At 43.6% G+C, this 16,021-nt stretch overlaps 1 protein-coding gene across 1 annotated transcript in view; it reads right to left on the reverse strand.

The window, feature by feature from the left end:
- fat4 (FAT atypical cadherin 4) overlaps nucleotides 1–16,021 on the reverse strand; it is a 108,715-nt gene that overhangs the window by 27,402 nt on the left and 65,292 nt on the right. The window contains exons 6-8 of the mRNA XM_084041511.1: nucleotides 15,583–15,900; nucleotides 14,251–14,425; nucleotides 316–496 (exon numbers count right to left, since the gene is read on the reverse strand). Coding sequence (XP_083897637.1) covers nucleotides 316–496; nucleotides 14,251–14,425; nucleotides 15,583–15,900 — 674 coding nt within the window. The remainder of the gene's footprint in view (nucleotides 1–315; nucleotides 497–14,250; nucleotides 14,426–15,582; nucleotides 15,901–16,021) is intronic.

Here is a 16,021-nt window from a genome sequence, read left to right on the forward strand (position 1 = left end):
ACTTGTACTACCAAATCACACAAGTTGCTGGCACTGCAAAATAAATTCATCATTAGCCGTTTAACTGCTTTGAGCCATGGACATAAACTCAAAGACAAACAGGAGAAAATAAACAGACTAAGAAGTAAAAATGATGAGGGCTGGGCATGTGCATGCGCAAGAGTGTATGTTCACAGTACTGTATTTGTGGGTGTATGCACTTGTACTGTGTGTGAGGAAGCAAACTCATACTACGGCAGGGGCAACGGAAGGGCATCCATTCAGGAAGAGAGAAGTATTAAGGAAAAGGCTCCAGGATTCTAACCACGTCTGTACCTTATGACTCCGTTGAGACCCACATCGGCGTCGGAGCTGTTGACCAACAGGACGTCTGTCCCCGTAGGAGCATCTTCGGCAATGGTGGTGTGGAACGAGGAAGAGGTGAAGATTGGGACATTGTCATTCTCGTCATCGACCAGAACTGTCACCGTGCCCGTTCCACTGAGCGGTGGAGAACCTGGAGATGAAAGAAAAAGAATAATATAAGGGAGGGGAGGGGAGGTGAAAATGAGGTAAGGTAGCCTACTTCAGTACAAGTATGAAAAACTACTTGGTCACACTACTTATGCCACAGGGAGATGGCAAAAGGCAACCAGCACACTTGTATCCTTACCTATACTTCATTGTGTGACCAAGACGCTCAACAGAATTCAAATTAACAAAATTTATGATTTTCAACTTAAAATATGTGGTGCGGTGTTGAAGGGCACGGTCGCACAATGAATTGTATGAATTAGCCGTAAGTCTTCTTGTGTTTTTTGGACAATGGCTGGCGATGATTTATTGGTGTTTTTTTTTTGTTTTATAGTCTTGTCATTTGCATTTCGTCCCATACTGAAGCAATTCATCCTGGTGGAGCGAGGGCTCAACCACAATTTTCCTGTTGCTTTTTTTTTTTTATTCCAGCAAATGTCTCTGGCCGCTGGTGTTGGTTTCCATAGGGCTGCACTGCCACATCAACACACATCAGCACACAACACATCAAAAGGGGCTCAATATCTCTGAAACACAATCTCTTCAGCGTCCTTCCTGGGGTCTTTGGACACACATAGATTTAATCTCCATGGCAATGGATCTATTTTAGAGCGAGCGGCAGCGAGCGAGTTAGTCTGTGGAATCTGAGAAAACAGAAAATGCTATTTTCAGCGAAAATCTAACCGTTTTTCTCCTCAAGCGAGTGACGAAACGGGGCTCATGGGGCCCTGAGGCACGGATTTAAATCAATAGCAGATGAAAGTGAGCCGCAATGCAGAAAAACCTGAAGAAAGAAAAAAGGACTCAGACATCTGCCTTGTGCTGGTGTTGCCCTCCATAATGCTTCCTTAAATGGCATGCTTAAAGGCCTGATCCATAATTCAAACATAAACACAAGATCCGTGCTTACTGAAAGTCACAACATGGGACTGGTGGACAACTTTTACGATATTGGATGTATTGTGAAATGGTTTACTGCTACTGGTAGTTGTGTCGTTTATAGAATAGAGGGCACCTGAAGTTTGAGTCGGGATGAGATCTGAAAGCTGAGATTTTATTTTCTTCTTCTTGTCCTTTTTTTTCTTTTTCTTTTTTTTTTACCAAGTCTGTCAATCATTACTCAAAATGAATCAAATCATCTGTAAATCTTCCTCCATACACACTGTAGCTTTAGCAAATAAACCAATACACTCAAAACAAAATCCTGGAGTGGTGCTGTAACATAAACTCTGAGTTTGTGTCTCTGTGTATTCAGCTGTTAATAACATCAGATGCTTGAAGTGCAGCTTGCATACAGCGGGGGCTGGAATTAATAAGGAATAATAGAAAACATTTGGAGGGTGGCCACCAATAATCTCTCTTAACGTGAAGCCATGCGAAATCAAAGCAGTCAAGAATCTCAGGGGAGGAAAATTAGAAGAGGTGAGGGGGGGTCAGGGGATGGTGGTGGCGGTGTGCGTGTGCGTGTGCGTGTGCGTGTGCGTGTGCGTGTGTGTGTGTGTGTGTGTGTGTGTGTGCGTGTGCGTGTGCGCGTGCGCGTGTGTGTTTGTGTGTGTGTGTGTGTGTGTGTGTGTGTGTGTGTGGGTGTCATTTAATACTGGGATGTATCAGGAAGAACTGGTCAACTTTCCCTAAAGACCTATCATCAAGGTGCCCTTTGTGACCATATCGTGACTTATTTCCTAGTGAAACCAGGGCTGGGCATTTTTCAGCCAATCACAGTCTCAGCCGACCGCCCGGTCCTCTTGGGCTATGGATGCATCTACACAATGCCCAAATCACAGTTATGTTACTGCATTGCATATTTCTCACCTCAAACGTTTTCAGATACATATTGCAGCATACTGTTTAAATCTAAAATGAGAACGTTTGTAATGCTCTGAGCTGTCATATTGAATTAGAACAGTGTGGCACCGCCCCCTATTAGTACTGTATCTCCACCATCTAACCAGTGGAGATACTAATAGGGGTCCAATCTTAGGGGGGCTAAGATTGGACTTTTATAGGTTTTCGACATACAAATACACAAAATGTGAAACTTTCCCCATTTTTTTTTACATCTATCGTCTCCATTATTACCACGGATATGCTCTATAAGTATGAAAAACATATTTTTCATTTCAGCTTTTCTTCAAGCAAGGACCATAACCCACCAACCAATGCAGTGGAGCTGTTCACTGGCTGGCTGTGGTTGAACTAGTGAGGTTAGAGATGTAAAATACCATACTGTAGGTAATTTTGAACATGATGCAAGATGTTGCTGACAACTGATTGTCTTCCATTGAGATGATTGTGACTCAAATACGTTATTGTATAATAAATGTCAGAAATATCTTGACAATAATAATAAAAGATGATAAAGTAAAATAGAAAACATGGAATTTCAGTGGGACCTCTGATTTTCAGTGAAGTTGATCATAAATCCAGGTGCTCTAATCAAAATAGTGTTTGCTAACACACGCGTGGTTTGGGCCATATGCGTAAACACAACTGCATTCCAGCAACAAAATAAATTATACAAAAAGAGAGAAACGTAAACAAGCTTCATCCCAAAAGTACGGAACCCATTGACCATACAACACTAATCTTTAGCTGACTCATTACCAGAATGAGTCACACACTCTGCTACTCTGCTACTCTGCTGTCTTGTTGACTTTCATAAGATGCTATGTTTATAACCAAATATAGGCAAAGTTTAATTTAGAGGTGATTATGTATCCAAGTTCACAAATATTTGTGATCATGGGGATATACATTACGAGCAAAGCGGCACAAGATACAAGTGACGCAAGCACAACCTTTTATGAATGTATTGTCAAAGTATTTAAGGCATTAAAGAAGTGCTTCGAGCGCAATGCATTAATCATTGTGGTTTGTAATTAAGGTGGCATGTAGACTTTTTGTCATCCTAGGCAGTAATTATGCAGTTAAAATGATCGCCACATGTGGCCAAGTGCCCAATTCAGTGTATTGAAGGGTTTGCTTAATGAAGTTCACACTGTTAGCAACACAGGTGGGCGATCGTCTGTCTGCACAATTCCACAGTGACACACAATCAAGTTTGCATTGTGATTGGGCTGACATGAGTCATCATTTGGAAGGAAGTTGCTATGGCAACAGATTAATGTTGCCTGTTGCTCTTTCACTGATCCTTTTAACTGAGGTGTGCTCTGTGTCACTTTAAGTTAGTGGTTCTCAAAGTGGGGTCCGGGGACCCCAGTTAAGCATCAAAATCAGTTTAACCACAAAACACACTAAATCTCTCTCTATATATATATATTTTTTTTTTCTACCTTTATTTACCCAGGGATGGTTGGCTGAGCATGAGTAATATTTTCAGCAAAAACAGACACATAACATCTACATATATAGGATCTATAAGCTCACAATGTGTCATGACGTGATGTGTTGTGAGCGTGTAGATCTGCTGTTTAAAAAAAAGTATTGAAGCCATGTGAAACAATTATTTTTGAAACATTTTAACAACACAAATCTCTCTCGGGGTTGTTGGCACAAAATATCTTCAGATGGGGGTCCGTGGCCAAATACATATTCATTTGTGGGGCGTTGACATGAAAAAGTTTGAGAATCACTGCTTTAACTGTTTCTAGGCAAACCCCTATTTGACAGTAAACAACTCCTTTAAGACTGTTGTTGATCAAAGATGTCCTATACAGGCTGAAGCTGTTGGGACTGATAAGTGGCTCTAGGAAATGGCTTTGTCTACAGAAGCCATTAGCTTCTATCGAGAGAGTGAGAGGCTGAGAAAATATTTGTATTTAAATACAGAGCCAAGCAGTATATTTTTCCTGAAATCGAGCTGCCCTCTGTTAGTGTGTTGCAGCCATTGCATTTTGGCTGTTGCATTTCAATCACATTGTTCCTACACTAACAACGGAAGCAAGCCAAGCAACAGGGGTGTGTGTGTGTGTGTGTGTGTGTGTGTGTGTGTGTGTGTGTGTGTGTGTGTGTGTGTGTGTGTGTGTGTGTGTGTGTGTGTGTGTGTGTGTGTGTGTGTGTGCGCGCGCATGCGTGCACATGCACGCCGCTCTCCTTCCAGGCGTTACGCTTCGGTACAGGATGTGATGTCACAACCTGTTTACCAGCTCCAGAGAACAGACAGCATCAGCCTCCTCTACCTACTGACCGCTTAGTCGGGCACTTGTGTGACCTTTGACCTGCAATACCAAGCACCCCCTGTCACTGAACAAATCAGGGATGGTCTCTGAGGCGCAGGACACTCTTACCCTGGCTAATCCCCAGTAAGCGCGGCACAAGGCCACCCCACCCCCATGCCCAAACACTAAACCCCTCTCAAATGCACACAAACCCCCCCAACATGCCTCAGTCCAGCTCTGAACCTGTGCTGAACTCAGTGGTTGCTGACAGCCATTGGGGGGGGGGTGTTCAAACGGGGCATTTTTCACATCTTTCTGGGTGTATCGCTTCTCACAGCATCTCACGCAGACACACACACCTCGGCACTGCCACGCGGGACGTGCCTTCTTAGTCTCCCAGGGATCACTGATATCGCATAACCCCTGGCAGCTGTTTTCTCTCCCAACCTTCTGTCCAGTGTGTAAATAGTTCAGATCTATCTTGTTACATTCTGCTGGCTGACAGATATAGTCATCAGGGAACACTATATCTCGGCAGGTATGCAAATATATGTAAATTGCCGTTGTCAGACATAGTTAAGTCTACGGTGAGACGTTCCATGGATGTGATGGATGGCACTAAATAACTCCAGATAAGTCGATGTGCACCCATGTGCCATGTCTGCCCTGGCTTAAGCCTGAATTATATTTGGTTGCACGCCAGTGCCGCTCACTGAAAATAGCAGATCTACAAGCGATAGCAATCTGTTGCATCGCGACATGTTGTAAGCTAGTAGATCTGCTATTTTCGGTGCCCGAAATGATGCGCAACCCAAGTATAACTCAGGCTTTAGGCATCCTCCCCTTTCTAACAACTGGGGTACCTGTAAATGACAGCAACAGTGGCTGACAATCAAATGCCTTGTGTGAAGCCAGGTCTTTTTTTTTTGAACGGGTGACTGAACCGCAGCGGAATGCTCTCACAGCCTGCTAAAAAAATATCAGCATCTCCTTTAAACGGTCTTTACTGGAATCTGGCTAAGCCAAAGGAGGGTGTCTGGGTCAATGACTCAGATGAGTGGAGGGGTGGAGAATGTCAACTCTTGTGTGTCAATGCTCAAGACAGGGTACGGGGGAAGGTATGGTGAGAAAGGTTCTGTCTGGGTTTGGCAGAGCCAGAAGCCGTCTGGCCCAACGCTAAGTGACAAATGACATCATTTTACCATGGAAAGAAAAGAGAGCTGGTGGAAATTTGAAGGGGGGAAGTCAGCTGCCTACCGGTGGCTGCCATGGATCGTGGTTAGAAAGTATTGTTTCCATAGGCAAACCCTGTCCCCGGTCCCTTTTCCCTTTCCCCCGTCATTCCTACTGCTGCAGTAGTTCTGTACATTTTACACTATTTTATGAGGTTGAATGAAACCACAGCCTGTTTTCCCCATTTGCATTGTCTCTGGTTAGTCCCTGAGCTATGGACCTAAGGACATTAGTCTGCAGATCAGCACATGCACATGGTCATCGTCAGCATTAATAGAGGGCATCACATGCAGTGCATAAAAACGTTCATAGCTCATTTCGTGCAAAATAAATTCTAACAAGCGAAAAAGGGGTGAGTGATGTGATGTTGTTTATTATGAATATCTCATGCATGGGATAATCTCTGCGTTGTAGTTTGTTAGATAGCCAAAACAGATAAAACAATCAAGGCGCTAGCTCACCTCTGACTGAGTGCAGTACAGAACCGTACCATTAGCCTAATCTCATTTCAGGGGTTAATCTTCGGTCACTCAGGAAAACAAACTACAACGACCCGATATGACTCCCCAGTTGATTACAGCCCCTCATCATCCGTATTTACCTCACACAGAGAATTATCAACACCATCACTCAAATCTCCAGATAAACTGTATATTTTACCGGAGAGATTTTGCTGCGTCTGGAAAATGTTTTGGAAGCAAATGCCACTCATTGCTTGCAGCACAGCACGAAGTGTTTATATTTGATCCAAATAACTTCTCGGATATTGTAGGCTACTCTAGGAAATGTGGGGAGATTGGTGACACCAGAGAATCATGCTCCTTCAATCAGTAAAGAAAAATGCTGGATCTCGTCGGTAACATCATCATGTCTCCATCAGGAGGCCTGCCTCCAGAGAGTGAAGGGTCGTGCCTGTGTCACTGAGCTCTGTAACAGTATGGACACCATATTTGATAAGTCCAAGTTAAATCCTGGGGAAAATGCTGTCTCCAGCACGGATGGTTTGCTTTTTTCCCCCATATTTTCCAAGGGAAGACTTCAGAGCAATGGTATGCAGATAACCGTTTTGATGATGAGCCGCCACGACATGGGGATAATGTATGGAGTCACTGGCGTCATTGCACTGACTGCATTTCACACGAAGCAACTCGATACCTCAGAGCACTCAAACAGTGTGTGAGGAGCTTGCTGAATTCTCGCCACTTTAATTTGATCTTGAAAATAAAAAAAACATTTCAATACCATTTATTTAAACAGGACATTCCCGACAGACTTGAGAGTGACACACACCTCGGGAAGCAGAGACCAAACACAGCCTTCTATTATATTTCTTAAATTATTCCATTAGCGCTTGGGGAAGGTGGTGAAGTGGTCATGAGAATGACATCCACGTCTCTTGGCCAATATGTAATGACACCACTTGAGCCAGGCTCTGGGAAGTTTGTTTTTGGTAAGGACCACCAAATGACTTGGGGACCCTGAGTACCCCTCCCCCCGCAAAAAAAAGGTGTCCAAAATAACAAGCTTTGCGGACCCTGAGACTGAGGAAGTACAGTTGGCCATCTGTTGCCTTCGACTCCCATCCCAAGGGCACACAGACAGTAAACCTCTCATAACCCCACCGCCCCGGAATGCATTGTCTAGCTAGCACAAACATATGGCAGAGTCCAAGCACCTTATTAGTGTACATTACCACTGAACAAATCACATTAACCTCCCTGAAGGTTCTATGACCATACTGTACTCTCAAAACTAGAGGGGGTACAAATGCATGTGCTAATTACAGCTAAGCTATGTGTTTTTTGACCGCTGCATCTGCTGTGAGGGCACATACCACTGAGAGAACCACGCGGGGTGCAGGGTGTGGGATGGAGGTGATTTAAAAGGAAATAGCAGCACCCACCCCCCTGAGAAATGGTGTGAGTCTGAAGTTGCTCCGGTCTAAGCCGTGCTAAGACTTAGATTTGGGTTGTCTCTGCTAGCACAAGAGATAATCTCTTCCTTCAATATGATTGACTGATGTTTTGTCCTGCGGAGTCGGGAGCGGAATTGTGTGGCACCTCCGCTGCACGAAGAACAATACTTGATGTCGAAGGCGGGAGGGTTCATTAAACTTGAAAGTTTAGGACAGGTTGACTTAAGGGGAAAGACGGATGAATGTGTAAATTTATGAGACAGCCCATCTGTAGCCTGGAGCTTAGGGCTAAACGGTTAATTACGGTTTATGGACTGAGGCTCGATTATTGTGCTTGCTCTTAAGAGACAGCGTAAATAAAACACCATTACTAAGGGGAGGTGGAGGGGGAGGGGGTGAGAGAACTGGCCACCGTTGGCAGTGAAAATGACATTTTTCTCCCTCTGAGAACCTGTTGCTTTGCGACAAAGCTTCTTTTAATGCCGACCCCTGTCCAGCACCCATGAATGGCCGCAGCGGAGCTGTGCGCAGGGTGCGAGCAGTCCCACCACACGGTTTGCCAAACACAACAGAGTAAACAGAGGTTTTCTCACAGTTAACAAGCAAGGGAGTGAAAGGGACATCTCAACTCAAACACTCAAAAGGCACTCTGTAGTAGTAATAAGGAGGAAAAGAAAGAGTATTTAAAAGAAATATGTATGGCAATCTCGCAGGCATTTGTCGAATTGGGCTCAAAATGTTGTACGAGCCGTGGTTATTTATGGAGTGCTGTATCTGAACGCTTTTGCCTAATTTATTTTCCGTATGTTATGGGATTAGGGATTTGGGTGGTTTGCAGAAGGATAGCAAAAGCCCATTTGCGTACAAAAACATTGTTTTCTTACTTTGGACCGAAGGCTAAAATTTTACGAAGTGGTTTGACTTTTGTGCTTTTATGACAACAAAAGCACAAAAGGGCACTTTTATTTGCTATGGTCGATACCTTGGAGATCTCTGCCTAGGAGGCAGTGCCAGTGGGTTCTATGGAACAATCCCAATGACTGTGTTCCAAGGTTCCGAGGTCAATCTCTGCAGATCCCTAGCTTGGAAATCTGACGCATGCTAGCAGGTCACAACCAATGGGACAAAAGGCACTGAAAGGCAAAATTCTCACAGAACTTATAAACAGATATACATGGACAACATAACTGCAATTATGACTTGCAGAAAGTAAGGCCAGGCTTATTGCACATGCTAGCTTGCCCAGCAAATCTGTTAACTGCTTTTTAGACACAAAAGAACAACTTGTTCTGTGTAAACATTATTCTGAGATATTGTACACTGCTTTTGCGAGTGAGGTGCTTATTGTAATTAAATCAAGCCAACCAGGGTCATAAGAGAAGCTGAGTAAAAAACAGCATTAAAAACATAGTGGATCTTGCCTGGCTACCGCAAAGTACTTATCATCCAACCCACACCAGGTCTTTAAAAACCTTATTAGATACTAACGCTATTTACACAAACATTCAGTTCCAGCAATTGTTAAAGTGTGTACCAGAGAGTGGAAAGGAGAAAATAGTGGATAGGAAAAAGCTCTGCAAGACCACATTGTTACTGCCTGAGTTTTTTTTAAGAGTTGATCTAGAATGTTACAGGTCTGTTAAAGTTCATTTGAGGAACCTGATATTTTATTTGGCCGAGTCCTGTGTTGCCACTAGACTTGAGTCTGGCTGAAAACTTCAGAAACGGACCCTATTAAAGATTTATTGTGGCAAGCTTTTGGACAGTGATCTGGCAAACTCCAGCCATGCTTTTACACGACTTATCAGTGGCTTTTTCAGTACTTCATTTGCTTAACTTTGTATTTGTGTAATTTCCAAAAGTTAATGTACTCAAGGCAGGCAAGGTGAGAAAGATCTCTTTTCGTCACTTGTATTATAAATCTACACAGGCATAAATAACAGACCTGAGACAGATGCAACATATTTCATCCTTGCCAAAGATGGACAGGAAGAAGTCATCACTGAAAAACAAGAAATAATAAAAAATACCTGGTAGGTATAAATAAATACCATTTGGTTCGATTACTCTGCTATCAAAGTTAAATTAACACTCAGGATTTTGCAATGTAATATCCTAAGAAAAATCATTCCTTTAAAAATAATAGTAAAATAAAATAGGGGACAGTCATTAACCACATGAACTCTAGCGTCCCATTTCTGGGCATGTCAAAATAGGCAGGGACTCAGGGAGAACAGCAGATCTAAAAGCTCACAATGTGTCGCAAATATGGTTGGCTGTTTTCAGCAAAGAGATTTGGTGTAGAGGGAAAAAAAGGGAAGGGACTAAGTAAGTATAGACAGCTGGGGGACCTAGACAAATTAGTATAATGTATAATGTTTAAGTGGTTAAAAGTCTTTAAGAACCCCCCACAATCACCACTAACTCCCATTCTACCACACACTCCCCATTCCGCCCACTCACCAGTTGAACAAGTGACCATGTCCATGTCCACACAGTAGTGGTTAATTTAACTCTGCAAGTGTCAAAATGTACCCTACTGTGAATGGAGAGATGGAGATAGATGTGCTGGGTGGGGGGTGGAAAGACATGGGATTTGCAGTAATAGCCATGGGGACCGGGGATTTGCTGTGCCTTCTCTATTAAAGCAAAATGAGACCAAGTGCTATGCATGTGTCAATTTAGCCCTAAAGATGCGCTCACCACACATGTAGAGCACACACACACATGCAATGATATCAAAATATGCGCAAACATAATACACTCTCACCACAAGCCAAGCACACATGGTACACACACGCCCACGCACGCACACACGCACGCACGCACACACGCACACACAAACACACACGCAAGCATGCACGCAAAGGCCATGAACTTATGCAGACAGACATATCTTTCCTCCTCGACACTTCCTATGTAGACGATTCATTCGACAGTGTCAGTGGACTCTTTTATTCTGCAATGTGCAGCACCACAGAATGTGCAATTTTCATACCACTAAATTAATCTTAATTCGATTTTAGTCCTCCGACGTGGCAACATCCGGAGGGTTAATCTAACTCTGAAAGTGTAAAAACGGACCCTTACAGGTCCACACAATGTATTCAAGTGTAGGGACACAATAGGCTACGCTGAAGAATATACATTGGAATGTGCAACCTACAAAGACCTTTCTTAGAGAGTGATTTTCTGCTTGCTGGCCCGACGCAACCTTAAGTGACCGAATGTCATACTGTACATAAAATGTGTTTTCTGAAAATGTGGTGGCCCACTTAGAACGGTTCCAGAAACACTCCCTGCTGAAAGCGTTTCACTTTGTGGCTCCCTGTTGGAGATCTCATTGTTTTATACTCTTCCATGGGGGCATAACTTAAGCGTTGCTAGGCACTGGCTTACGAAATCTGATTTGCCTACAGTTGATACCAGATGTTGCCCCTGCAATGAGACCAGCCCAGGACCCTGACGTCCTGGTATCTCTCTCTCATTCTCTCTCCCTCTCTCTCTTTCTACCTCCCCCCCCCCCCCTCTCTCTCTGCCCTTCTCCTTCCCTCAGAAATGGTGCCAACAACTTTCCACTGGCGGAGAATGGGGAGAGGGAAAAAAATGAAATATCCTAGGTCTGATCTTCCAGTTTCCCCCTCAACAAGGCTCCTTGTAAAACACCTTTATGCAGCTTGTATGTGTGCCACGTCTCAGGGCTTGGATTTTCGAATAATGACAGAAGTGTGCCAAATTCTGCCGATCGCCTGAGCCAGGAACCATTATAAGAACCAGCACCCAGTCCGCTCTTTTGTTTCCATCCATTTCGTGACAGATTTCACTCAGCAAAGCAGAATGGGTCTTGAAACTCTACTCAGGGCCCAGATTAATGAGTTTACCTTCATCGAAAAAAGCCTCAAAATGTCCCCGGAGCAGCAGAGCAGAGCGAGCACTGCTTTGCTACCGGGCGCAGACACAACCCCACCCACCCCCAAAATGAGTGGAAGTCGTGCTATGATTCATTCACAGAATAAGTCAAACAAAATGACCTTAGAGCACATCTGTCTGATCATAAGTCATGTAGCACTCAGCATTTAAGCACAAAATTAGCTCTTGTTCTCATGGTGAAATGCTCCAGGAACACATGCAGGCTGCTACGCTATTCTGGCATATGTTCTACATGTGTGCCTGACTAAATAGTGGATAAATAGCAAATCTTGTTTTTAAAAACCCTTACTCTAAGCAGGTAACTTTGGAGTTTGTTGACTATACTGTATCACTGTACATACTCTCTCTCTCTCTCTCTCTCTCTCTGAGAGAGAGAGAGAGAGAGAGAGAGAGAGAGAGAGAGAGAAAGAGAAAGAGAGACAGACGGACAGAGACAGAGAGAGAGAGAAATATAGTGGAATGCAATATAAACAGTGGAATCTGACAGACAACATTAAGTTGTTAAGAGGAATGTCTGTGGTTCAAAAAACGCGCCTTGGTAGACAGCTGAGCATCATGTCGGCACCATCCACCTTCAAGATTTCCTGCCAGATAGAGTCTGGGAGAACCATTTCCCCCCTTGTCCTTCTCAGCCTAGGCCTCAAAAATGTGAGAAAATGCTGCAGGGTAATTTGGACTGTACTATGATTATGGGGTTTTCGATATTTTGATATTCTACCCCCAAATCCTTCTTTCTGCCTCTTGGCAAACATGTACCAAAATGTCCTGTCAAAATATTTTGGAATTGTTGTCAGGAGTCTAAAAATGGACTTCTTGTGAAGCAGGCACAAAGGGAATCGAATCCTAATTAGTATGTTCGCTTATTGGGCAACTTCAACCATATGGTACAAATTTCTGAGCAGCACTACGTGAAGTAACAAATCAAAATGTGACATGCAGAAGAATACGCTGTATTGCTACACAGACTTCATCGTGTGATAATTTGCTGCTGCCATTGCAAAGTTTGAGATCAATCCACCCCTTTCATTCATGCATGAACCAAGCTGTTAAACGTGTCGAGATGTGCCTACCCTCGCATCACATGAAACACATATTCATCTAGTTCAATATATCACTCGCATTTTTCATAGACAGCATCTAATTCCACAATGAAAAACAAAGAGACGCTATGTGCCGGACTGTCACAATTCTCACCAAAGTCTGTGTGCAGTCAAAAATACATAGTGTTACGGACGCCCGTCACATGGTCAGTGCAGGAATGAAACGGAACCACCCTTCGACCATGACGGCCGTGCCAGAGCGACCCATTGAAACATATACTTATGCTGGGATACCATGTGATTTGGCTGCAATGGGGATATGCATGTACTCCTTTAACTGCACATTAACCGGCCTCTGTGCAATAACAAGTTAACCTTTTATCTGGCTACGACAAGCCTCACCGCTGTATCCAAATAAACAGAGGACGCTTATTCAATCGAACCCGCTGAAAAGGACTTCTGGGGAATAAGTAAAAAAATACCCGTTATTTAGCAAGCTAAAAACTCCCGAATGTTTAGGTTATTGTGCCACACACACACACACACACACACACACACACACACACACACACACACACACACACACACACACACACACACACACACACACACACACACACACACACACACACACACACACACACACACACACACACACACACACACACACACACACAGTATGAAATCAAATCAAAATGTTGTTTGTTGACATTTGTTTTTTTTCCCCAGCTTGGTTTTGTTGGTTGCTTTCAGAATATGTTGAAGCTCTGTTGAAATCAAACAATGTCCAACTGATGCAATACAGACGCTTTATACAGTATGTGTAGCACTTTTGTCCCCACTAGACATGTTCTCCTTTTTACTGAAGAAAGTTACAGTAAACAACCTAAAAGTACAATATTAATAATGGATTACAATGGCAAATTTGATTCACGCAGAACCTTTCATACATAAAAATCTATACAAAAAAATCAAAAGAAATACTAGTAAAATGATGTTGCAAACAATGATTGTCGACAGACAAAATAGAAACAAAATGAGGTCAAAATCTAGTATATGTCTGGGCCATGTATGAAACGCTAGAGGGCGAGATAGTCACGATATTATATTATCCAGGACCAGCAAAATATTCCGGTCGTAGTGTGCAATAAGTTTGGAATGAGCTGAGTGGAACCACTGTAAACACCTTCTGAGGAGGCTGAGGATGTAACTTAAGATGGCTGTGGGAGGAACTGTTCAAGATCAACGGCCAATTTGGCAACTCCAACACCCAGCTGGCCGGCCAAAGGTGTAACTTCACCAGTCAGTCAGTCAGTCAGTCAGTCAGTCAGTAAATAACTGGTCATGTCCATGATCACTACACTTTACAAATATCAGCATTCAAAAAAGAGCAATACAAATTGTGCTTTCTGTCACTGTGTTGCCTTTTTACAAAATGTTTCAAAATGGCACAATAACTGCCCATGTGGGCCTTGTATGAGCACATGTGCTGTGTCCTTACCTGAGTCCGTTGCTGTGACCAGAAGCATGTATTTCCCTTGCATCTCACGGTCCAGTGTTTGGGTGAGGCTCAGCTGACCACTTGATGAAAGGCTAAAAGCGCCCTCGTCGTTGCCACCGCTGAGCATGTAGCTGAGCTGACCGTTGGTCCCCTGGTCATCATCCCTTGCAACAACCTAGCAGACACAGAGGGACGCATTCACAAAAAAGTTTGCTTGTTTAACCTCGATTTATCCTGGGTTCAGTTTACTGAGTCTTTTAGCACTACCCTGATTCACTCACAGTTAAAATCTGTATCGGGGATTAGACTAGCATAACCACAATGTTCAGCTGCATTCCCCACAGGACCAATTTGCATTGCTCGTGGGTACGTGGTTGGTAGTAGTTGGGGGAAGGGAAATTGTTGCTCATTAACCAGATTTTCACAGTTGGTCTGAGGGTTCCAAACCAGAGATCTTCTAATCACAAGCCATGTCTGCTTCTCTAACTGTGTGGCCACTGGCTGCTCTGGATGTTAAGAATGCTGGACACAAGCTAATAGTTTCAAAGTAAAGGCTCATTTATACTCAATGTTAAATATGAGGATGCATTTTTCTGTCCATTCACTGTGTTCATCTTGTCCGTGTTCTGAAATCTTACGGATAACAAAAACGAGACCATAGTTCACTGTTCAATGTTCAAAGTGGGTTATAAATCTTTGTACTACAATGTTCATTAGTGAACCCTATTGTGGGCTGCCTGGCCTTTTCTATCTCACGGGCCACAGAGAACCATAGTGTTTTTGTGTAGCAAACCCACTGTAGCTGTACCCCCGCCCCCCCTTTTTTCCCCTAAAAAGATGTAATTGAGCAGAACTAATTGCAATCATATTTGATTTCTTCATATTTTTCATCTCGTATTTGTTATGGAATTACACAAAACAAGACCACCATGCTCAGTGCTTCAGTTAAAACGATTCCATATACATCCTTGTACTTATTGGGTTAGCATCATTGCAAATCTGGTTAAACTCTTAAGCCATTAAGGTCTCTGGGCTGACATAGTAACATTCTGCCTTGCTTTCTCACAGGAAATAGTCGCTGTTGGGTGGAAACCTTGTATGTCCTTTTTTGTTATTTAAACATTATGAAATAACATTGCAAGCTTGTAGATCAGCTATTTTCACTGCTTTTGTACTACAGTCTTGTATGGTGAAGTGTACGAAAAACTTGTCCATAAGCACCAATGTGCTTTTACTTGACTACTGTAAATGGGGATTTTTAACAGGTCAAGTAAAATGTAATGATCGCCCTAGCACGCACACGCACGCGCACACACTCACACTCACACTCACCTGCAGGATGTTTCTGGGCAGGTCTCTGAGGTTCTCCGGAACGTTAACAGTGTAGGGCGAGAGCTCGAACACCGGTGTGCAGTCGTTCACGTCCAGCAGCACGATGTTGACCGTGGCTCGGTCCACGCGGGGGGTGCTGCCGCGGTCGGCCGCTTGGACCACCAGCGAATAAGAGGAACGCACCTCGCGGTCCAGCTGCTTGGCCACGGAGATCACCCCCGTGACCGAGTCTATCCTGAAGTCGGAATTGGTGTTGCCCTCGGCGACCGAGAAGCGGATCTGTCCATTGGTGCCCTCGTCAGCATCGCTGGCGAACACCTAGTAGAACAGAGTGGAATAGAGATGTTATTGTACCAGTTTAACATAATTCATATCATACAGAACCCTGGGAGACCCCAGTCAACAAAGTATATAAGTGATAAGTGGTTAAGCTTGTCCA

Source organism: Gymnoscopelus microlampas (assembly GCF_963454915.1).
Source record: "Gymnoscopelus microlampas genome assembly, chromosome: 18".
In the NCBI taxonomy this organism is placed as follows: domain Eukaryota; kingdom Metazoa; phylum Chordata; class Actinopteri; order Myctophiformes; family Myctophidae; genus Gymnoscopelus; species Gymnoscopelus microlampas.